Source organism: Hyalella azteca, unplaced genomic scaffold (genome assembly GCF_000764305.2).
Source record: "Hyalella azteca isolate HAZT.00-mixed unplaced genomic scaffold, Hazt_2.0.2 contig5577, whole genome shotgun sequence".
Lineage (NCBI taxonomy): Eukaryota > Metazoa > Arthropoda > Malacostraca > Amphipoda > Hyalellidae > Hyalella > Hyalella azteca.
Window position 1 is genome coordinate 159358 of NW_025935762.1, and position 26325 is coordinate 185682.

General features: G+C 42.8%; 1 protein-coding gene across 1 annotated transcript; it reads left to right on the forward strand.

Moving 5' to 3' along the window:
• Positions 1-1022: 1022 nt before the first annotated feature.
• On the forward strand, positions 1023-25481 carry LOC108679731 (inversin-A). The gene is made up of 16 exons (XM_047880550.1): positions 1023-1182; positions 4763-4873; positions 5229-5300; positions 5404-5501; positions 5747-5944; positions 6345-6496; positions 7495-7603; positions 14727-14967; positions 15830-15895; positions 17117-17278; positions 20045-20168; positions 23076-23159; positions 24001-24095; positions 24541-24650; positions 24908-25128; positions 25178-25481. The coding sequence occupies exons 1-16, from the start codon at positions 1107-1109 to the stop codon at positions 25479-25481; spliced, it is 2223 nt and encodes a 740-aa protein (XP_047736506.1). The 5' UTR covers positions 1023-1106.
• Positions 25482-26325: the final 844 nt, after the last annotated feature.

A 26325-nucleotide genomic window follows, 5' to 3' on the forward strand; every position in this document is an offset into this window, starting at 1 on the left:
TTGCTCCACACCTTGGCAGAGGTACTTTTCCAAAATCGCACTTTTCACACTTTTTTTCAGCGATTTTTTAGAGATAGTAAATGTTTGATTTCTTGACTAGCTTTATACATAATAGATAGTAAAAATGTTGCAGTTTATGCCACTATTTTTAGTTTTGCAATATTTTGATTAGTTACGCTGCTACAACATTTCTACAAAATGTGGGATGCGCATCCCGATTTACCCCGTTTGACGGTACTACAAGCATAAAGGGTGTTGCAACATTAAATTTCAATACTCCTCTCAAACTTTTAGATGAAAGATAGTCATTTTTGCTCTATTCCAATTAGGAAGACATTATTCAGGTTTATTTCAATACTTTTGCCAATTTCAAGTCTTTTAATCTCTCTCCATATGACAATGTGTAGGGCTATAAGAATGGAGAATATTGGTTGGTTTTGATGATATAGGTACAAATTAGGGACCAAGTAATTTACTGAATGCTGAATGCTGATGGCCCTATAGGTATCAGAGAATGATGGTTAATGACTGTGAAACTCAGAATAATAGTAAGAAATTTTGAGAAACAAGTGGAAGCACAAGCAAAGTTGATTTGTGTAATTTACATTGTATGCATAATTAATTTATTTTAATAACAGGACCATTTATAACTGAAGGGTGCAAATCAAATCAAAATTCACCAACTCAACTTGTAGCAATTTTATTTGGGGAAATAAAATTTTAGTAGTTGTCAACTTCAATAGCTGTGTATTAGAATTACTACTTATGTCATCAATGGAGTTTAGAAGTGTAATTTTGTGAATACCCAAGTGAAAAGAGCACAAAGAAAGAAAATTTGAACAATAATTACTCTACAGCACAAGAAGTTAAGATGGTTGAGTTGAATTAGGAAATTAGCCCCTAGTCAGTTAGCTGAGGAATGTTTTCCTTATTTTTATTGATCTTAATTTGAATGTGAAAAGTTTTTTTCAAATATCCTGAAATTTGCATCATCCTGTTTGAAAATTTTACTTTCAGCTTGTCAGAAAAAATACATGTAGCAATAAAGCTTGGTTTCTGCTCTTACACTAATTAAGAATACTGCAATGGATTAATAAAACTAGACCATGTCTCTTATTTTGAAGGAAACTGAAAGTTTTGCTGTTGACTATAGTGAGAACAAATATAAAATGTTTAATCCTGGTAAGTACCGGTATTTTTTTATATCTATTGATATGTACATATTCAAGGTTCTAGTTACAACTATACCGTACTACCTTTGTCCTATGAGTTTTTTTTTTGTATTGTGTACAAATCTTGTAGCTACTGTACTTGATTAAGCCAGAGAAATTTATTTTTCCAGGTTATGCACATGTTTGTTGTCAATTTTCCAGTGCAGATAAGGCCATTTTGATCTATTTTCAACTCTAAACTCCATGCAACATGACTCAGCTTCCATTGTGGTAGCTGTGCTAAATCCTCAAATCCTCAGGAAGAAATTTTGCTCCTTCACCACAAAGTTAGCAGTATCTCAATAAGGCACTGAGATGCCATGACTGAAGTTGGAAAAAAATGAAATGCAAAGGATGGTTTTAATAACTATTGGAATCTTGTGCAAAAATTAACATAATAAATTTTTATGATTTATAAATGCAATTGGAACAAGAATAATTCAGTTCTAAGCAGAAAACTCATGGACCAATTAGAACTGAATCTAAAAAATGTATTATACTGGTTTACAGTGGGTGCAAAATGTATCTGATGCAAAGGAAAAACTTTATGTAAATCTTCTTCAACAAAATGACATAAACAAACACTGTTCTAATGTAAATTTGCATAGGAAATACAAATATCATATCAAAACAACATATCATTAAATTTTGATTTGATAATTGCAATTTTGTAAAAGTTGAGGTTCCAAAAAGTATCCAACACCTATAAAATAAATTTACTCAATACTTTATCATGTGACTGACTAATAGCAGCCAAAACTGCTTCTAAGCAATTGGAATACTTGTTCACAAGATTAACAAACATGCTAGTAGAAATTTTAGCCCACTTTTCCATGCATATTTCTTTCAATTGGATAGGATTTCTTAGATCTCTCTCCTGTACTCTCAATTTCACTTCCTGCCACAGATTTTCAATTGGATTGAGCTCAGGTGATTGGCTTGGCCATTCCAATAACTCAATGGCCCTCTCCTGAGAGCATGCAAGAGTTGCTCTAGCCATGTGCTTAGGATCATTGTCTTGTTAGAATATCCTGTAGACGTCAGGAAAGGTTCAATTTTTTGCCTAACTTCACAAGTCATCTCTCAAGAATGCCCAGATACATTTTGGATTTCATACTACCTTCTATTATTTCCAATTATCCAGGGAATGCAGAAGAAAAAAAACTCCAAAAATTATGCTGCCACCTCCAAACTTTATTGTTGTGATGATTTTCTTTGGGTGAAATTCAGAGTTCTCCTGTCTTCAAACACGACTAACACAGTTCTGACCAAACAACTCAATTTTATTCTCATCTGACTATAATATTTCATCCCAAAAGCTTGAAGGTTTACTCATGTGTTCTTCAGCAAAGTTCTAGCGTTTCTTTAAGTGAATTCTTTCAAGAGAGGGTTTTTCTTGGTTCCAAAGAGTGGAATTTTCTCTCTCAAAGAACTGTCCTAACTGTATTCTTGCTAACATTTGTCAGACTTGATTGCAAGTCTTTTCGCAGTTCAGAGCAAGTCCGTTGAAGATTATTCTGTACTTTTTGAACTTAAAGTTTTAGTTTCTGGTCAGAAATTTTTGTAGGATGCCTTGAACAAGTCAGATTAGTCGATAGATTGAATGATTTCCACCTCTGAACAGGATCACCAACTGTCGAATATATAATGTAAAAAAAATTCCATATCCCAAACCATCTCTGTGTAGCTGAATAATTAATTTTCTAGTTGATTCAGACAATTCTGCAGTTTTAGGCATTGTTGAAGAGCATAAAATTTAGGCCACCTTCTAATGATGATGCCAGGTGATTAATGACTATAGTTAGAGGGATGTCTATGATGTCCTTTTGCATTCTAGAATATTCCAATGTTTTCTGATCCCAGAATATTCCCCCTAACATAATGGATGAGAAATTCTTGGTGAATCATATTTTTTTATGATATGTTGGATACTTTCTGAACCTTCACTCTTACAACATTGCAATTAGCAGGTCAACATTTAATGATATTGTTTTGATATGATATTTGTATTTTCCATGTAAATTTACATTAGAATAATGTTTGTTTATATTATTTTGTTGAATAAGCTTTCATTAAATAAAGTTTTTTCTTTGTGTTGGTCTGTTGGATACTTTTTGCACCCACTGTATATAAAAAGTGTTGACAGTAAATGTTTCCTAATAAATTGCGGACATGAGGTCTGAAATTACGGCCAGAGTTACACTTGATAATTTTTTGGTAAATTGTCAAGTAAGTTTTCATTTGTAAAAGGAGAGGGTTGTAGTTAAATAGGAAGAAATATTGAAGGCCCTGAAAGAATATTTGCACCGAGTGCACATATTCAGTCAGGGTAGTATATATTCATTGAACTCCTATTTTAAATATATATATAGTCAGATGGGTAAGACAGGACCGAAATCACTAACAAGCCCGTAGCATCTATACCATGAATAATTAAAAAATCCTAAACCTATCACAAGGTGTATCTATGCAATGGGCTTCTAAGCTACAACTCTGACATTTTGCATCTAACACAGTTTTCTGTACAGATTAAAAAAAGTGAGCTGGTCCCATCTTACCCCAAGTTTGTGGGGTAAAACAGGATCATTTAGTGGTCCTGTCTTACCCCATGTCCGGTCCTTTTTTACCCCATTTTATAATACATGTCAGGCAGTGATGGTAGCAGGTAGGAATGTCTAGTATGTCTCAAAAGTTGCTTATTACTTGAGGTTACCTGCCTACATTCACAAACCTGGCCAAAATTTTTGTTGTTGTTAGACAGAGCTTATTTCCCAAGCAGGGTTGACTATTTTGTGACCCTTCTTTACATAGGTTTTCTTTAAAAATTAGCCAGAAATTCATTATTTGCAGAAGAGGGTTGAAACAAACACTGAAATGACAGGCAATGATTGCTCTAACATATACTTTTGTCAAATTAAATTCAGTGCAATTAGAATGCACGCCATGGGCTGGTCCTTTCTTACCCCATGAAGGCTGCGATCCTGTCTTACCCCATTTGACTATAATGGCTTCAAAGATATAGTTTTTCTTGCTTGTAGATTCGTGTGGCCTATTGTAACTATTGCTTACTTTTATCAACAAACTCTTCAGCACCTGAGGATTCTTGGAGAACAACTTAGAACCACAACTTGTGACTTCCTGAACTGTTAGTCAAGAGCATGTCTTGCAATGACTCATAGAAATAAATTTTGACCTCATGTTTCTTTGTAGTTACAAACTTAACTGAAGTTGTCACTTTGAATTTGTTCCTGTCTATTTATGCAAACTGTTGAACAAATTGAATCAATTTTGGGGAAATGTTAAATGTGAAATCAATTTTGATGTTACATAATGCAGACTAGTTTTACTGTTTATGGGTTCAAGTATATATTAGTGGTGCTATTTTTCACTCCTTGATTGTGGAGCATTGGAGTAGATACTGTAGCACATATTGGCCTTGCATGATTTTCTTGAATCTAGAAAGGCACTTCTATGAATAATTGTCTCAGATTACCATCATTTTCAGGCTATTAGGCTTATGATAACTTCTGACTGCGTTTTTTGGTCAACAGAATCTTTGAAGCATGAACTGATGATGAACCCATTGCACCACTCATACACTGGCACTGCCCTTCATTTGGCTGTGCAGCTTGGTGAAAAACAACAGGCACAGCAGATCATCAGTCAGTTACTTTGTTTAATACAAATATAATCTTGCTCATAATAATTTGAAAAAAAATTATTTATCACAATTGAGTGACTAAATAACAAGGAATAACTATAATTAGAGCATTTCAAACTAAATTTTAGATTTATGTATGCATTTTTGATAATGTAGTGATGCTATAATTTAATAAGGAAATAGATTTTTGTCCGAAATAATTTTTTCTTTGTATGATTTCATATGTGATATGGATCACATGGATCACTTTATATTATTTCTGCTTATCTAACCCCAAGTGTTGGCCCTGATGGCAGGAGTACACTGTATGTTGCTGTCATAGGTGGCAATAAGGAACTTGTTGAATTATTTTGCAGGCAGTGTTGGTTGTGCAACCATGGGTGTTGGTCCTGATGGCAGGAGTACCTTGTCTGTTGCTGTCATAGGAGGCAATAAGGAACTTGTTAAGCTATTTTGCAGGCAGTGTTGGTTGTGCAACCATGGGTGTTGGTCCTGATGGCAGGAGTACACTGTCTGTTGCTGTCATAGGAGGCAATAAGGAACTTCTCGAGCTCCTCCTTAAAAACGGAGCCTCACTTACAGTGGCTGATGCAAATGGATGCACGCCAGTACATCACGCTGCTTCAAAGGTAAGTTTCTTGCTAATACCTTGAGAATTATACACATTCTGAACTACAGTAGAACTTACCTTGAAATTGCATTCAAATTGTGTAGGTACATGACAGAGATAAAATCTAAGTTCCTTAATTCTGGTTATTTGTAATGACTTATTGGTTTTCTTGGCTTCAAATGTCACCAAATATTATGTATATGAATAATGATTTTGTTCATCATTATTGTTCATCTGGATACAATTGTTCATCCTCATTTTAAGGCTCTGGATGGCTGCCTAAAGATACTATTGAACTACTGCGAAGCACAAGGCATCAGTGCTGCCCAAGTAGCGCTTTGGTCTGATAGTAACAAAGTTACACCTCTGCATCTCAGCACCACTACTTCCTCTACTAAGTGTCTTGTGATGCTCCTGAAGCATCTGGAGCCTGGCAAGCTCGACCCACGTGATAAAAATGAGGCGAGTCCATCACTAGCACAGAAATTTAACTTACCATATATCTCGTTTCAAATAAATATGCTGCATTGTGTTTTGGTTGTAATGTGGTTTTTAATGTTAATTTATTTATACATTTTCTTCTATGTTTGGAATGCATGGTGGTTACTAATTATAAATTAAAAGTTCTTTAACATAATTGTTATGACATTAAAACAAGAAGCTTGTAATCCTTGAATGTTTTGCGCTTATCTACATGATAATTATGAATTCAGCATTTTAATATATGATTGCATTACCATCAAGAAAATATTGCTATAAATTACATCATATCATAAGAGTGTGTCAATAATACAGTATAAGAGAGAAAAGAGTTCATATTGATAGAATAACTTGACATGTGTAGCATTATTGTACTGAGCAGTATACTCCCCTACACTGGGCTGCGCGGTATGCTAATGACGCTGCCATCTCTCTGTTGCTGCGCCATGGCGCCAACTGCCACACGCCTAATGCCTTCCGACAGACGCCACTACATTGTGCTGTGTGGCAACCTAATACCAAGAGGCACTCAGGGTACTTCAGCTCTCTTTACTCATGCTTGCTTTTGGTTGAATAACAGTCTGGCTTTAATCAGCAAAATAGGATCAAATGTAACCCATCATTTTTGTAAATTTCAATAACAAATTTCATTATTTCCATGGTTCACTTAGGGTAAATTAACTCCTGGTGTAATTATTGTTTTTTTTTTGTGATGCTGGGCATGAATATTTTTCTTCATATATTATTCTATATAAACAGAGTTGACAACATTCTTGAAGGCTCAACAATCATTCTGTTGCTAGTAGTTGAATTGGGTAAACTAGTGTTCAGTATTGGGAAACACTAGTTTGTAAAGAGCATCTCAACTGAGATCCATTATTGGTTTGAGATTATTATTCAAGCTGTATTGATTTGTATTATTCTTTGCATTATTGCTCAAAGTCTTGAAAGCTTGTTGCTTGCATTCATTTGAAGCATGTGCAGGAGTTGACTGGCAAGCATTCGATCTTTGCCTAGCTTTAGAGTTCTTAATATGCCACCCTTGGCGGCCACAAGCTTTGTCTTGCTAGCTAGACGTGTCCACTACATCATGACGCAGTTAACTTGGATTTGCTGTTATTTATTTATTAACATGGTTCTTGTAGATAGAAGCAACACAAATGGGTTTTGCTCTTTGCTTGTAGCATTAACAATTGAAAAAAGGCCGTTGCATTTGATGGTAGGATATATACATTATTGTTTGGCCACTTCATTGATGTATAATTTAGGTTAAAACTTCTCAAATTTTGTGCAAAGATGTAGCATGTACTGCCATGCAAATAAAAGCTAATAGAAATAATTATTGCTTCCTGTTGTGTTTAAATTAATTAGAATTTTGATTGATTATCTTTATTGCTTCTTTAGTTATAAATCCATTACACACTCTATGATCAGTACATGTATTTTTAATGACAAAGCACTCATGACAAAATGTGAGCTCACATTAATTTTTACCAATCCCTCACTACCGTTCTTAACCATTCTCCAAGCAGTGAAGGACAAGTGCAGCCAGGCAGCAATGCAGCCAATTCTTGTGAGACAGAACAACTGGAGTGTATTACTAAGCTGCTGCTTGCTGCTCCCAGTATCATAACTTGGCAGGTTAGTTCTATTTAGAATCCTTTTATACTCAGTAATTTGTTGTGAGACTGTGCAACTGAACAGTATTAAAACATGATGTGCTACCTTTTGTACATATTCAATTACTCCATCTCTGCTGGTTACTTCCCGACTCACTTAATAACGCCATCATGATCTCCCTCCCCAAACCCAACACATTACAACACCAAGTACAAAACTACAGACCAATTTCATCATTATATACACATCAGAATCTTTTGGACAATATACTCACTAACAGACTATATGAACACCTCACCATCCACAACATACACAGCACTAGACGACATGGCTTTAGGAAACACAGAGGGACAGGTACAGCACTAGCCACACTCCACAAAACACTTGTCAAAATAACAGCACAAAGATACACCACCGACATAGTGCTCGGCGAGGTGACCAAAGCCTTCGAGAAGGTTTGGCACGCTGGACTACAACACGAAATAATCCAACTCAACCTCTACCCATCCTTCACTAAAACACTTGCAGACTACCTCGCAGAGAACAGCATCCATCAGAATAGGCAACTATACTATCCTTAGTATCCTTAGTATTTGTTTGGGACATAGCAGTCCCAGGCCACGATGGATCGCCGCCTCTGATTATCGTTCATCCGCCCTCATTTGGGCCAAATGATGCACGATGCTGTTGCTTGCTTCTCGCCACTGGTAGTGTTGCAGGGGAGGTCGATCTGGGATTGTGCTCAGGAGCACGTCTAGTTGTCTCTTGAAGGTCTCCAAGGTGAACTCCCCCTCTCTTAGATCCCTTGGTAGGGCGTTGAACAGCTTTGGCCCTGCCAAGGAAAGCGATCCTTCCCGCAAGGATTGAAATCTGACTGCGGATCTGTTACGCAGGGGAGGGATCTTGCACAGTCTCCCCCTTCTCTCATTGTGATATGTCTGAATCCTGAAGGTCTCGCTCTCGAAGTTTGGCACCATTCCGGTTATAATTTCCCATGTGTACAGAATGACATACCTCTCCCGTCTCCTCTGCAGTGAGTACAGACTCAGTTGCTGTAACCTCTCCCAGTAGTTAAAATTCTCCATCCCTCTGATCCTGGAAGTAAAGGTTCGTTGGACTCCTTCCAGTTGCCGTATTGCGCCTAGTGTGAACGGAGTCCAGAGCTGGCAGCAGTATTCAAGGATAGGTATTACAAGGGTTCTGAAGAGTGTGATCATTGGTTCCGCTTCTCGTTCTGAACGTCCGCCATCCACCCCATTTGTCGTCTACCATTTGCGGTTATTGCCGGTATGTGATCACCAAAATTGACTTGATTTTTCATCAACACTCCTAGATCGCGAACGAGTCACTTCTCTTCGATTTCCGAGTTGTCAGGTGCCAGACAGCGGTGATCCATTCCAGCTCTTCGGGTTCCTCTGTACCTCAGGACCTCAAACTTGGTCCCGTTGAACTGCATGTTGTTCACTAGGGCCCAGTCATATATTGCAGAGAGGTCTTCTTGCAACCTCTCACTGTCCGTGATGGTCATTAATATCCTGGTGTCGTCCGCGGATGACGATGCAGTGGCGTGGTTCACTGCCACATCTATGTCGGCGATGTGGATGAGGAAGAGGATTGGGCCGAGTACCGTTCCCTGTGGTACTCCACTCTTCACCCTAGCCACGCTCGATCTCGAGCCTCCAACAACTACAGCTTGTAGTCTTTCTGTTAGGAAGCTGTGGATCCATGCCAGCAATTCACCTCCGACTCCCCGCAGTCTTAATTTTCTGAAGAGCACTCCATGGTCGACTTTGTCAAACGCTTTCGTGAAGTCCCAATACACCACGTCCACCCCGGCTCCCTCCTCCAGCATGGCCAGGATTTGGTGGTGATGCTCCAGTAACTGAGACAAACAGGAACGATTTTGTCTAAAACCGTGTTGCCTTCTGTTGAAAAGGTCAGCGTCTTCCATGTACTGCACCAACCTTCTCAAATACTTTGATTACGTGTGATGTTAATGTAACCGGCCTGTAATTTTGGGGTTTGTCTCTTGCAACTCCTTTGTAGATAGGGGTAATTAGCCTTAATTTAAGGTCACTTGGGACATTTCCTTCTCTCAATTGTGTTTTCCAGAGCAAAGTCAGAGGGTCCTTTAGTGCACCGACACATCTTTTCAGTAATACTGCAGGGACCCCATCCGGCCCGGGAGCCGAATACGTAGATAATTCTTGGATACTCCTCTCTGAATCCGGCGTTTCAAACTCAATGCTCGTCAGTTTCCGATCCCCTGGAAGTTCTTGAATGACTCCAATTTCGTTCTCCTGCCTTGAGTATTGGGGTTCGCTGAATACTTTTTCAAATTGAGCTCCCAGAAGTTCGCACATGCCCTTGTCGTCTCCAACAAGGACATCGTTATTTTTCAGAGGCCCCACTGAGGCTCTGATTTTGGCCTTTGACCGGGCATATTTGTAGAAATATTTGAAATTCTCTCGAAAGGCAGACACCGCTTGCACCTCTGCAATTTGTTGCTTGGCCTCGTGTGAGTCCTGCAACTGTCGTTCAGTTTCCTTAATTTTAACCTTTAGATGTTTCAGCCTCTGCCTCTCAATATTCCCGGAGGCATCCGTTATCTGGTTGTTCAAGCTCGCTCGTTTTCTCATAAGGATCCGTCTGTCCCTCGGAATTATGTGGCGTTTGGGGGTCGTTTTTTCCGGCGTGTGACGCTCGCATACCTGCAGTAATACTTCGCATAGTTTGTTGTACTTATTTTCGGCGTTTAATTCAAGGAATTCAGATCTCCAGTCAATTTCGAGGAGTTCGTTCCCAATGGCCTCCCAGTCTCTTCTTCGATGATGAAAATTTAGCCCAGCTAGCCCCTCTCGAGGTTCCCCTCTCAATTGTTTTCTTGACCACCACTAGTCGATGGTCAGACAGTGTGGTCTCCTCAACACGAATATCAGCAACCAGTTCTTCATTGCTGGTGAAGAATAGATCCAGGATATTATGTTCTCTTGTTGGCACCAGAACCTGTTGGCTTAGCAAGTGCTCCCTAGCTAATCGAAGTAGTTGTGTTGCCTGGTTTCTGGTGTGATTCCTGCGCCGTTCTGCACAGTCCAAGTTTGGCCATTGTATGTGTGGTAGGTTAAAATCTCCCGCAACCACAATATTTGGAGAAGGTTCACCTAAGTTGGCAACCTCTGTTTCTATTCTATCAAGAGTTTCATTGAATTTTTCAGGCGGGCAGTCAGGTGGTCGGTATACGATAGCTATGCACAGATGGAGGTGGGGAGTGTATACATAGTATAGCATGTTCCACATATCCATTAGAGCCTAAATGCAGGGGAACTGTTTTTGCCGCGAGGAAGTTTCTGAGGTAGACTATAACGCCTCCTTTTCTTCTCCCTTCTTTTCGATCTGCTTGGTAATGTTGAAAGCCTTTCATCTCGATTTCTCCATCTTGGATATCTTCTCTTAGGTGTGACTCGGTTAAGGCAAGCATGATTATTCCTTCCGTCTCAGCAATTTCTTTAAGTACGCCGATCTTGTGGCGTTTTCTTCTTGGGAAGAGCCCCTCTATATTAGCTATCATGATGCTAGACTCTTCCCTTCCTTGCGTCCTTAGTTGCTGTAACACTGCACTGCCAGGGATCTCTGGCTCTGCAGCTGTTGCTGTGATTTCTGCTGTTGTTCGTGCAATGTCAACAACTGCTGCATTTGTTGTTGAATCTGATCTACTTGCCTCTGTAGGCCTAAAAAATGGCTGCGCTTGATATCGAGTCCTGTTTGTTCTTCTTCACTCCGGTAGGTTGTGTTGGCCAGTGCGGAAATTTTTGGAACTGCTCTGTACTTTTGATTTCGATAGATTCGCCCTTCCCAGAACTGATTTTTTTAACCATGTAATTTCTTTCTGATGTTTAGGGTTTGGCAGTATAATCTATCCTGTGTTCCGAGGAGGAACTATCAGGGTCACGTCTCTCTTCGGCATTATCACTTAACTGCAGGTTGAGTTTACGGTGGTGAAACCGACTGGAATCACGTTTGCAAGCTACATTTTTAATACCAGTATTCCAGCATAGGAACGGATGGTAATATTGACAGTCTCTCCCTTTTTTGCATCCGCGTTGGTTTTTGCTTCCAAATGTTGCAAATTTTTGACAGATCTTAGGGTGAGGATAGTTACAGTTCATTTCTTCATTCTCCCCATCGCACTTGCCCTGAAGATATCTCCAGCAAATGCGTTTCTTAACAGTTAAATGCTTCTTGTTTGAGGCATTTAAAGAAGAGAGGGGAGGGGCAATGCCACGGTCAAGGGTCGGGGTAGGCGGAGCATGTCGGGCAGCAGTGAGGGATTCAGGGGAGGGAGTGAGGGGAGTTGAGGGAGTAAGGGGAGTTGAGGGAGTGAGGGGAGTTGAGGGAGTAAGGGGAGTTGAGGGAGTGAGGGGAGTTGAGGGAGTAAGGGGAGTTGAGGGAGTGAGGGGAGTTGAGGGTAGCTGCATCTTAGTCAAACAGAGAGACCCATTCATGATAGGCCTTCTTCTCTTGGACGCTCGAACTGTTTGCACACTCTGCATGGCTTCTTTCACCCACCCCTCGTTCATAACGCATTTTCTACTCATGAATGATGTTCTCGTTTTTAAATATCTTGCAAATTGGTATTCTGGAAGTAGTGAACATTCGAAGTGACAAAATTGTCTGCATGTGTTACATCTTAGTGCCAATTGTCCAAAATTGCATTTGTTGCATTCCAGGCATTCTCCGGCAGGTTTACTAGCACAGACTTTGGCTGCCATGTTTCACAATCAATTGGTAACTCACTCACTTTTTACTGACTTTACTTAATTCCAGACTATTCATTGGAACACTTCAGTATAGTACGAGGCAACAGAATTAAATCGTACTAAATTTTTTCTCAATCAATCGTTACCCACACTCTATTTTTAATGGCTGTACTCAGTATTTCAATCAATTGTTACTTGCACTCAATTTTTTACTGACTTTACTTAATTCCAGACTATTCACTGGAACACTTCAGTACAGAATGCAATAACACAGTTGAACTGGCAAAATTAAATGAAACCGGCGGACTGCACGCGACACCAAACGTCCGTTCGCCACGCTGCCACAACAACAAGACTAGGAACTAACTAGGTCCTATAATGGAATTCCACTTAGGTGTCCCACAATGGGATTGTCTCTCCCCCACACTACAGCTTCTATGCACATGACCTCCCACCACCACAACCCAACACACATTACATAGCATTTGCGGACAACATAACACAAATAATGACAGGATGCTTCAAGCCTAACTATGCTGCACTACAAACACAACATGCCATCCAACAGATAAACACATTTGAAAACAAATGGCTAATTAGGACCAACCGTACAAAGTTCAAAATCATCCCCATCACTAGACAAAAATCATCTGACATATTCATAGACAACACTCACTATCCATACACGTACAACATGGTTTACAACACATGGTTTAATGTCCCAAGTAACAGTTAGGAAAGTAATGGCCCTTGCAAATCTGCATAAAATATACAGAGACTACCACCTTCCTTCAAACATACAATGCACTCTATACCTCACCTATGTTATGTCAGCTCTCATTTATCCCCCAATATCCCAACTGCAGAAAATCCAAAATTATGCACTGAAACTCATCATGAACACACACTGGTCCGACTTCATATCCTCCCAAGCACTACAGAAACAATGCAGCATTCCCACAATAAACACAGTCCTCCACCAACAAGCACGCAAAACCTGGTCCACCATCAAAACATATGATCCCCAACTCTTCAATCAACTTACATTGGGCCCAGACGGTATAACAAGGCAGCACCAGCTATTCAAAAGCTCTAAATTACATGCACTAGGTCCCCCACCTCCACCCGTGTACAAATAACAAGACAGCGGACCGTACTGCACCCAGACGGCAGTTTTTCCATCACGTTTGGGTGTAGCTGGTCCCAAAAACAACGCACGTCATCCAATTCACTATCATGCTGAGTGCTGACTGACTGACGCGACTCACTGAGAGTGGTGACGCACAGGAAAAACAAGACCCAAAAACCCAGCACGAAATAAATCAACTAACCCTCTAACTCCCCGCCAAGTCCTGAGTGACCCACCCACCACATTCACCTTTATCATTACCAACCATCATCAACATCATTACCCCCTCTTCATCATATCATCTGAGAAAAAAACTATAAAACTTGAAAAAGTGAGACTGCATGTAAATAGTGAGACTACTGTGAGAGCACTCATCATTTTTATTTTTTTAACTCTGCTCAAATGTAAATAATGTAGATAAAGTACCACCACACTCCCACCACCGACCCACTTGAACCGTCCAAAACCAGACCGGTTTCCAACCCCAAACAATCTTCACTCACCTCTAACCAATCCAATCATGCGCACTGTGCCTTTTCATCTGCTACTGTCTTTTGCATTTCTCCTTCCTCTTTCTGGCCACTCTGCCACCTCTTGTTCTCATCCACTCTTGCCAAGTGGCACCACAACAAAGAGTGTAGGATTGCTAAACTGCTCTTTGCTGCTCATTGTAACTTGCATGTTAGTTCTATTCATTTATTTTTCTGACCCTTTATAGACATGAACGCAACTGTGAGTATCATTTCATGAATTGAGAGTTTATATTTCTCAATACTTCTTTGAATTGAATGAATAGATATAATTATACCTTGAACAATGCCTGCCTCTCCACTTTATGTGTAAGGTAAAAATTAGTGAGGCCTATTTCTCCTCTAAAAAATGAGATGGAAGTGAAATAAAAATTAATTTTTAAGTGAAGCTGCCCAAGAAATGAAGCGGCTGAAATTCCAGTGGATTCTTTGATCAAACGATGTCAATCTTGCTAGTGCCAAAAGCCATATTTATTTTTTATTTTTGAAGAGGAAGTGCCTTAACGTGCATTGCGTTTATTTCAAAATATTATCAATAAAAAAGGTACAATTTTGAATATTATTGAAGTAAGTACAATAATTACATTAGAACAACCTATTGAAATTTGGTTTATGTTCAATCAATGCAAAGCATCGCTTCTTCTACCTTAAGATTTAGATTTTGGAAATAGATGTGGTATTGCCGGAACTTCTATTCTATTCTATTCTATTTGTGCTTACATTGGCAGGACTGCAAAGGCTGGACTGCACTGCATGTGGCTGCGGCTCAGCCAAGTTTTGCTGTCATACAGTTGCTGCTGCAGCGCTGGCCTCCATCACTTGGCTGTAGTCCCAATGACCACAACTTCAGAACTCCTCTTCACATGGCCGCCATCAGGTACAGTTGCTGCTGCAGCGCTGGCCTCCATCACTTGGCTGTAGTCCCAATGACCACAACTTCAGAACTCCTCTTCACATGGCCGCCATCAGGTACAGTTGCTGCACTCCTCTTCACATGGCCGCCATCAGGTACAGTTGCTGCTGCAGCGCCAGCATCTTGATGACGTTTGACCATTTTGGTATTTCCATCAAGGTTGAACAGAACTATTGTATTGCTCTAGTGAGGTGTTCCTTCTTCTCCTCAAAATGTTGTTTAATTCACTTATACTGGTCCTCACAATATGTTACAATGATGTTATGTGTTACCTAGGATACCTACTTATGAGTGGGATCATTGAAATGCTAGGTACCTAACCTAACCTAACCTTAGTATCTGACACTCTGCTAATGGACTTCAACATCCCCCTTCAACATCCCCTTCAACATCCCCATCTTAACCCATTAATGCCTAGCGGTCCCATTTGGAACCAGCGGGCAAAATGGATTCCTAATAAAATTGTAAAATCAAATAAATATACAAGTGGATGCGTAGGTTTGACACACATCTTCTTGTACATATTCTGCACCGACTATGCCCTGTTCAGATAACATTAAAAGAATATAAGAACCAGGTTTCATTCAGGACGGCTTTATATCATAGCCAAGAAAGGTGAGTAATTCTTTCCAAAAATAAAGTGAGTGAGCATTTTTAATGCTGTATATGGTATTATGAGTTATAATGTTTCTAAAGTCATTAGATCATGAAACATTTAGACCAGTTCCATATGGGACCAAGATATAATTTTTCACATGCAACGAAAAAGAAATATTTTAACATATTTTTTTATTTATTACCATCACAAGTGATAATATTCTCACAGGAAACGAAAAAAATCAGAAAATAATTCTCGGCATTAATGGGTTAATATGTACATCCGCTGTTACTTACAATACAGTGATGGCGGTGTTGCAGGGGACGGTATGACGCGATGCAGGCGCTGTTACTTACAATACAGTGATGGCGGTGTTGCAGGGGACGGTATGACGCGATGCAGGCGCTGTTACTTACAATACAGTGATGGCGGTGTTGCAGGGGACGGTATGACGCGATGCAGGCGCTGTTACTTACAATACAGTGATGGCGGTGTTGCAGGGGACGGTATGACGCGATGCAGGCGCTGTTACTTACAATACAGTGATGGCGGTGTTGCAGGGGACGGTATGACGCGATGCAGGCGCTGTTACTTACAATACAGTGATGGCGGTGTTGCAGGGGACGGTATGACGCGATGCAGGCGCTGTTACTTACAATACAGTGATGGCGGTGTTGCAGGGGACGGTATGACGCGATGCAGGCGCTGTTACTTACAATACAGTGATGGCGGTGTTGCAGGGGACGGTATGACGCGATGCAGGCGCTGTTACTTACAATACAGTGATGGCGGTGTTGCAGGGGACGGTATGACGCGATGCAGGCGCTGTTACTTACAATACAGTGATGGCGGTGTTGCAGGGGACGGTATGACGCGATGCAGGCGCTGTTACTTACAATACAGTGATGGCGGTGTTGCAGGGGACGGTATGACGCGATGCAGGCGCTGTTACTTACAATACAGTGATGGCGGTGTTGCAGGGGACGGTATGACGCGATGCAGGCGCTGTTACTTACAATACAGTGATGGCGGTGTTGCAGGGGACGGTATGACGCGATGCAGGCGCTGTTACTTANCGTAATGTTATGCACGTAATGTTATGCACGTAATGTCATGCTCGTAATATTATGCACGTAATGTTATACGTTATACGTGCATTAACACGTTGACTCCGATTGCTTCATCTTGTACTATTATTTCACTTATTGTACTGTTTTTAAACAGGGTTGCCAGACAGTCATTTTTTCCGGACAAATTCCGTGATTTAGTTTTTCTCAATTGCGTTGGCAGGCTAAAATTTATGATAGGGGTACTTCCTAATTAAATTTTAAATACTGCAAAAGAAAATAAATGGAATTTTTATAGCGGAACGTACAAATAAACTAGTATACATCGGCCTTTTTTGGCCTTTTTTGTTCTCGGATTTGGCCGATTTTAGGCAACCTGAATTATGTACGTACCATACGTCCTGGAGAAATACATTTCGTGGTACGCATATGTACCACTACGTAGTCAACGTGTTAAGCTGTCTTCCCGCAGCCTGACGTGGCACGTAATGTCATGCACGTAATCTTATGCACGTAATGTTGTCCATTACGTGCATTAAGCTGTCCTCCCCCAGCCTGATGTGGCCTTCTGTCCCGCGCTGCTGACGGCGGCCGGCCGCGGCCACGTGGCCACGACGGCGCACCTGCTGCGCATCTGCGGCGACGACCTGGTCAACGGCGCCGACCTCGGCGGTGCCACGGCGCTGCACTGCGCTGCTGCAGGTGTGTGGCTAGTGGCGGCGCCACGGCGCTGCTGCAGGTGTGTGGCTAGCGGCGGCGCCACGGCGCTGCTGCAGGTGTGTGGCTAGCGGCGGCGCCACGGCGCTGCTGCAGGTGTGTGGCTAGCGGCGGTGCCACGGCGCTGCTGCAGGTGTGTGGCTAGCGGCGCAACAATGTCTCGCGGCCGTAGTCTTAAGGGGAGCGTCTGGGCAAAATTTAATCTCAATTATTTACAGATGGATCAGTTTAAACTTGGTACACATGTGTAAAACCAAAAAAGAAAATTTTTTGTATGTGTGAATTTTTGGAAAAAAATGAAAGAAAACGTGAAATTTTTAGAAAACGGATCAAAAAGGGGGTACTTTAGAATTCTATCTCCTCCTAGGGTTTTCAAACTACAACATCGAGACACATATCATTCAATGCGTAAAGACCAGATCTATGAAACGTCGCATTCGTTTTTTGAAATTTTCATTTTTGTGGGTGTTAAAGCATTTTTCGTAAAAATTTCCAATTTTTTTATTTTACCCCCGCCACCCTCCCCCTTTTTTGCATTATAAAATACAAACTATAACGAAATTAGGAAAATGTATGCGACTTTTGTAGATATTTTCTTTGCGAATCGAACGGTATATCTCTCATTGATATAGCTTCAAAATTGTAGGAGGAGATAGGATTGCCGTGAGAGAGGTTTTCAGCTTTGGAAACTTTTCAGACGGCACGTAAAGGCACGTAACGTAGCCTAGATACCAAAAGTAAGCATCAACTCACTTCAAAGTCAGTCATCGGTGCATGGAGCCACTAAATGAACACCATCCCGCGTGCTGTCTGTGAGGTTACTGAGCTCTAGCTGAGTGAAGAGCACATTTTATAGTTAATTTACCCCTTTGAAATTACTGAAAGCCCCCAACCCCTTCCCCCCTTACGGGATCTGTCGTGAACGCATAAATCAACGTACAGAGAAGGTTCTAATACCGTTCGATGTGGCAGAAAGTAAGCTTTAAGATGAGTATAAGAAGCGGAGAATGTCATAATTGGCCGCTTTACGTCAGACGATCTCCTTTATATATGGTGCCCGCTGCCCGGCCGGGTAATTTCCGCCTTAACTTTACTGAAGGGGCCCGGACACCTCCCCCTTACGGGATCTGTAGTGAACGCATAAATCAACGTACAGAGATGGTTCTAGTACCGTTCGATGCGTCAGAAAGTAAGTTTTGATATAAGCCTAAAAACCGGAAAAGCCGAAGCCCGAAATGTCGACCTTTGTACCCAGACGCCCCCCTTAATAACGGCCGTGTCAGAATTAAAGCGTTGCCTTGATGTTCTGTGACGTTTATACCCTCTGCACGGTAACGGCTCCATATTAGTTCTGTATGATTATTTCCGCCTCTATTACGACTGTTTAGTTGACCTTAACCGTAAGTAAGAAATATTCAACTTATACACGTGGGCTGGTGTATATCTTATTCCATTAATATATTTATTCTTAAATGTATTTTAAACTTATTCCATTAATATATTTACTCATGAAATACGCTCAATGATGACATTGTTTCTCATGGCTCCTTACGGTACATGATACTTCGCTACCATGCCCCAGTACCCCCACGTACCATGCCCCGGTACCCCCACGTACCATGCCCCGGTACCCCCACGTACCATGCCACGGTACCCCCACGTACCATGCCCCGGTACCCCCACGTACCATGCCACGGTACCCCCACGTACCATGCCCCGGTACCCCCACGTACCATGCCCCGGTACCCCCACGTACCATGCCCCGGTACCCCCACGTACCATGCCCCGGTACCCCCACGTACCATGCCCCGGTACCCCCACGTACCATGCCCCGGTACCCCCACGTACCATGCCCCGGTACCCCCACGTACCATGCCCCGGTACCCCCACGTACCATGCCCCGGTACCCCCACGTACCATGCCCCGGTACCCCCACGTACCATGCCCCGGTACCCCCACGTACCATGCCCCGGTACCCCCACGTACCATGCCCCGGTACCCCCACGTACCATGCCCCGGTACCCCCACGTACCATGCCCCGGTACCCCCACGTACCATGCCCCGGTACCCCCACGTACCATGCCCCGGTACCCCCACGTACCATGCCCCGGTACCCCCACGTACCATGCCCCGGTACCCCCACGTACCATGCCCCGGTACCCCCACGTACCATGCCCCGGTACCCCCACGTACCATGCCCCGGTACCCCCACGTACCATGCCCCGGTACCCCCACGTACCATGCCCCGGTACCCCCACGTACCATGCCCCGGTACCCCCACGTACCATGCCCCGGTACCCCCACGTACCATGCCCCGGTACCCCCACGTACCATGCCCCGGTACCCCCACGTACCATGCCCCGGTACCCCCACGTACCATGCCCCGGTACCCCCACGTACCATGCCCCGGTACCCCCACGTACCATGCCCCGGTACCCCCACGTACCATGCCCCGGTACCCCCACGTACCATGCCCCGGTACCCCNGAGAGGGGCGGTGAGAGGGACGGGGAGAGGGGCGGTGAGAGGGACGGGGAGAGGGGCGGTGAGAGGGACGGGGAGAGGGGCGGTGAGAGGGACATTACTTAACAAACGCATATTGTCCAATTTACCTTGAGTGTAGGCATGTTTTGCGCTCGTTGTTGGCAAGTGAACTTAACTGTTCCTCTGAGTTAATACTTACGTGACACGCAGTGCGTGTCACGCAGTGCGTGTTGTTTGTACCCACGACCCACGCATGCGTGTCACGCAGGCACGTGCGTGGACACGCAGGACGGGCACGGCAGCAGCGTCCTCCTGACCGCCGTCCGCAGCGGCCACGGCGGCCTCGTGGCCATGCTGCTCGAGAACAGCGCGGACCCGGACCTGNTCATCAGGCGCTGCCATCATTGCCATCATCAGGCGCTGCCATCATTGCCATCATCAGGCGCTGCCATCATTGCCATCATCAGGCGCTGCCATCATTGCCATCATCAGGCGCTGCCATCATTGCCATCATCAGGCGCTGCCATCATTGCCATCATCAGGCGCTGCCATCATTGCCATCATCAGGCGCTGCCATCATTGCCATCATCAGGCGCTGCCATCATTGCCATCATCAGGCGCTGCCATCATTGCCATCATCAGGCGCTGCCATCATTGCCATCATCAGGCGCTGCCATCATTGCCATCATCAGGCGCTGCCATCATTGCCATCATCAGGCGCTGCCATCATTGCCATCATCAGGCGCTGCCATCATTGCCATCATCAGGCGCTGCCATCATTGCCATCATCAGGCGCTGCCATCATTGCCATCATCAGGCGCTGCCATCATTGCCATCATCAGGCGCTGCCATCATTGCCATCATCAGGCGCTGCCATCATTGCCATCATCAGGCGCTGCCATCATTGCCATCATCAGGCGCTGCCATCATTGCCATCATCAGGCGCTGCCATCATTGCCATCATCAGGCGCTGCCATCATTGCCATCATCAGGCGCTGCCATCATTGCCATCATCAGGCGCTGCCATCATTGCCATCATCAGGCGCTGCCATCATTGCCATCATCAGGCGCTGCCATCATTGCCATCATCAGGCGCTGCCATCATTGCCATCATCAGGCGCTGCCATCATTGCCATCATCAGGCGCTGCCATCATTGCCATCATCAGGCGCTGCCATCATTGCCATCATCAGGCGCTGCCATCATTGCCATCATCAGGCGCTGCCATCATTGCCATCATCAGGCGCTGCCATCATTGCCATCATCAGGCGCTGCCATCATTGCCATCATCAGGCGCTGCCATCATTGCCATCATCAGGCGCTGCCATCATTGCCATCATCAGGCGCTGCCATCATTGCCATCATCAGGCGCTGCCATCATTGCCATCATCAGGCGCTGCCATCATTGCCATCATCAGGCGCTGCCATCATTGCCATCATCAGGCGCTGCCATCATTGCCATCATCAGGCGCTGCCATCATTGCCATCATCAGGCGCTGCCATCATTGCCATCATCAGGCGCTGCCATCATTGCCATCATCAGGCGCTGCCATCATTGCCATCATCAGGCGCTGCCTTCATTGCCATCATCAGGCGCTGCCATCATCACTACTGGGCAAAGTCCATACATTGCCAGCTGTATTATCGTCAACTATGTTAAAGCAATTTTGGTAATGACCTCTAAGGCAATATCCAGTTAGCTAATAACCCTTAAGACTATAGCTGTTAAGGTGATAGCATGTAAGGTTGCGTGTAGTGTGACACACTCGCTTCGTAATATTGTTTATTATGAGCACGTAAAGGATCTTGTGCTCGAGTATTGCAGTATAGCATCAGTACAGCAAGCTATTTTACTTGAGGCTAAACATGACGCGTTGATAGGCTGGGCCCATACTTTAAAAAAAGTTAAGAGATCGTAAGTTCATCAGCCAACCATTGACGGCCTTTCAAGCAAAATCCACCAATCATAGACAAGAAAATAGAGCATAAGTACTTACGTTCACTTAGCGAGTTTTGAAATTATGGCTTCTGGTCACCAGCCTGCATCTCAGACGTTATGGGAGTGATGTAGTTTCGCCCACTCAGCTCTATATTACCTCTTAGAGTGTGCTGGTGATGTAGTGTCGCCCACTCAGCTCTATATCACCTCTTAGATTGTGCTCTTAGAGTGTGCTGGTGATGTAGTGTCGCCCACTCAGCTCTATATCACCTCTTAGATTGTGCTCTTAGAGTGTGCTGGTGATGTAGTGTCGCCCACTCAGCTCTATATTACCTCTCATATGTGAATATTCTTGTAATTATTATGAAAGAAATTAGTTGTATGTTAACGCTCCGGTAACAGGAGAGTTTTTCATCACCAAACAAATTTAATCAACAATAATCGCGTAATTTAAATGGAAATGGCCTCAGATTACTTTCCATTTTCACCGATTATAAATTATACCAGTTATTGTTTTATTATTGTCAATACTTGATGATTAACACTTTGAGTGTGGTATGGCCCACCTGGGTTGCCATATGGCCTAAAAACAGCCAAGTCCGCGGACAAAAATGCCTATAAATTAAAATTTACCAGTAAATTTGTAGGCTCCTGGGCAACAAATCGGTTTTCCTGTTTTTTCGTATTGTTTGATATTTAATGAGGAAGTATCAGCATCATAAATTTTTTTGCCGGCCGACGCAATTGAAAAGAACTATATCTCGGAAATTGCGCGGAAAAGAGACCCTGCACCTCACCGTTGGGTCGTACTGCACTCAACGTGTTAACTACAACTAAATAATAATTGCTATGCTCAGTGATCACAATTATTCATTTGGGAGCAGTGGCATTATTTACTTTTATACGCTATTTGACTTCTCTGTTATTCATTATAATTATTCACTCTTTGCATCCAATAATATTCTTTGCTCGTGTGAGTTCTTATGTTATGGCCTGCGTCACTCCGCTTAGCGATCCTTGACATCAATATAGTCCTCCCTTACACTCCGCTCAGCGATCCTTGGCGTCAATATAGTCCTCCCTTACACTCCGCTCAGCGATCCTTGGCATCAATATAGTCCTCCCTTACACTCCGCTCAGCGATCCTTGACATCAATATAGTCCTCCCTTACACCCCGCTCAGCGATCCTTGGCATCAATATAGTCCTCCCTTACACTCCGCTCAGCGATCGTTGGCATCAATATAGTCCTCCCTAACGCTCCGATGATGCGGGTAGCTTCTGGCCGTTTTTCAGGCCTCACTTCTCTTGTTCTCGATGCATGCAATAAAACAATAATGAATAACATTTCTTATCATGCAGGTTAACGCCACTCGACGTAGCAAGAAATGGAGAGCATCATGCCGTGGAAAAGCTTCTCATCGACGCTGGAGCGCTCACTGCCATGTCAGTATCACCTCTGCATGTCTAGTCTCGGTATTTACGTATGACATTCTCATATTTACACATGACATTCTCATATTTACCCATGTTAGTCTCATAATTACTTGTGTAATCCTCATTTTTACCGTGTCAGTCTCCTATGCATTACTAAAATTAAATCACAGTTTCAGGATCACACAAACTCATGTTCACTGCGACAGTTTCACGTTCACTATTATAGTCTCATGCCACTTATTCTGATGGGTTATTATCACATGTGAGCTCACTTAACATAACATAACATAACCTAACATAACATAGTGATGTCGGCGCTGAAGTGTATAGGCCTGGTGTGGCCTGTCGCCGATTCTTGAACTTTTCGTGCCTTGTTCACAGAAGATCTAAAATCGTGTCATTTGACCGTATCTTTTCACGACTGACGATAGTTTGAAGTAGCTACTAGACGTCCACCGGGTTCGATATTGTGCTAGGCATTTCAAATCTGAACATACATTTTTCCATAGCTTTATCTAGTCTGTTCTTGAACGCGTTCATACTCGGAGCGTCAACGATGTAGTCAGGGAGGCTGTCCAATTACTCTCCTCCATTATCGTCCGCTCAAACTATCACAATGTTTCAATCAACATCAGAATACTTTTCTAATCTCTGCGAGCTGAAACTCCGTTGTCTTCGCAGCTCTCTCATCATGCAGCATTTATTACATATTACATCATTTCATCAACTGATGTACAATATATTTTATGTCTATCATCTCTATAGTTGATAGAATTATTTTCCTATATTTTATGGCTATCATCTCTAATAGTAGATAGAATTATTTTGGTCGTGCATAACAACGCTGCAGGGAGGTGCAGGAGATAGCAGCTAGAGTTGTGCAGGAGACCTGGCGCAGGTATCGTCGGAGGGCTGTCAGGAACGCCGCCCCGACATCCGCCCAAGGTGAGTGTATTAAAGGGGTTGCAAAAATTGTTTTTAGTGCGTGATTTTAAATGTAAATGATGGGAACCTGATGCTAACGGTTTTTTATCCTAAATCGAGGTTTTTCTGACGTTCGTTGTCACTGAACCAAGCCCAGGACATTGGGTTTTAATTTTGCCTCGTTGATAACAGCGCAAGGCGTCTTCCGACTGCTGACTTGAATATATGAAGTGTGTATAACTTGTACTCCCTATGAAAACTATAAGAATTCTGGTGAAGAAAGAAGCTCATTTTATTTAAAATCTGTCATATTAGAGGATTTCTGATGTACGGAACTATGTATTGATACGTCACAGTTGCGTCAGGTTAACTATAATGATAATAATATAGCTCATTTTATTTAAAGTCTTTAATATTAAAGGATTTCTGCTGTATGGAGGAGAAGCTATGTTTTGATACATGACAGTTGCGTCAGGTGTGGTGCCAGCAACGCATCAAGTGTGTCACGTTAAGCCTGTGTCACAACACGCGTCCGACATCAGACCTACCAACACGCACAGACTTCTCCGCCCTTCGGTGCGTACGTGCCACGACTAATTATTACATAACATGTGTCGTGTCGTGTCGTGTCACAACTCAAGTCTTTCATATGAATTATAATATTATTACTCTTTTTATTGATGATTTATTGTATTTTCTGAGAATGAAAGTAAAGCTTATAGTCATAAAATTCGGTCATCTGTGTCATTTACTGGTTCAATTTTTTTCTCTGCTGCCAGTCTAATTCTGACCTTCGTTTTAAATATGCTTCTCTGTTCTTCCTTGTTTTAAAGATATTGTCTGTCGACTCCAAACTGCCTGCGAGAGTTTCCACCGTCAGTCGAGGCTCTGAGAAGAAAAACGTCAACGATTTTAGTAATAAATCTAACTCAAGTGAAGGCATGAGCATAAGTGATGCTGGAGCAACTCCGCGACACCACGCGGCCGACGTCTCCCCTGTGGCGACGGGCGCTCTACAGCGGCCGCCCGTGCGACGGCCGTTCGACCCGTCACGGTGAGCTTGAGGACGGTGATAGACACGTCCTATTGAGTGCTCTACACAGTGCACGGTCTATTGAGTGCTCTACACAGTGCACGGTCTTGGCTAACTTGTCTTTATTTTCCTCAGTGGCGAGACGGCAACCTGACGGAACTTATTCCTACAACCTGACGCCTGCTCGCTCTCCTACCATCAACCACCACACCACAAGCGCTACGATCCACGGTGCTGACATGGCTGGTAACTACCACAACACCGGCGTTAAGAACCATGGCCTTGTCACAGCTGACAACCACCACAAGAACCAAGGAGTTGACGTCAGCAACAAGACCGTCTCCAAAATAAACGCTACCAAAAGACAGGTCTAATTCAGAATTCTAATGGCATAAGACCTAATTGTAGGTCTAATGCGAAATTCCGTTCAGGTAGTTCAGATTATTTTAGTTCAGAACAGAATATTACCTGTAGTTGGACCGATTGAAATATGTTGGACAATTCCTGCCAAGTTATTCATATTTTTTGAGTATTTGATGATGAATTTAAATTTGATGATGAATTTAAATTTGATGATGAATTTATAAATTCTCCGTAACACGTAATTGGCTGCTGGTCTCGTCTTGGGGGTTTAAAATTCAAACGCCTCATAATATATAATAATATAATTGAATAATAGATATAATTGAATAATGACTTTTTTTCGAATTGAAAATTCTCAGCCAATGGAGCAATGATATCGCTATATATCCGCGTAACAGAATCCGTATTTATTCCGTGTTTCTGCTCCTATTAAAACTTAGTATTGGTCGCTGCAAGTGAAAGGAGCCTTGCATTTTGTTCTACGTCATTTGTGTGCAGCTCACAGGAAATATTAGTTTATTTTATGGCTCGCGTAGCTTTGACAAGTCATTACATTATACACATATGTTGTGTAAAGTTTCCGATGCCCTGAAGGAATTGCCTAGCAGATAAAGTTTCCGATGCCCTGAAGGAATTGCCTAGCAGATAAAGTTCCCGATGCCTTGAAGGAATTGCCCAGCAGATAAAGTTCCCTGTGCCTTGAAGGAATTGCTGCCTAGCAGATAAAGTTCCCGATGCCTGGAAGGAATTGCCTAGCAGATAAAGTTCCCGATGCCTGGAAGGAATTGCCTAGCAGATAAAGTTCCCGGTGTCTTGAAGGAATTGCCTAGCAGATAAAGTTTCCGATGTCTGGAG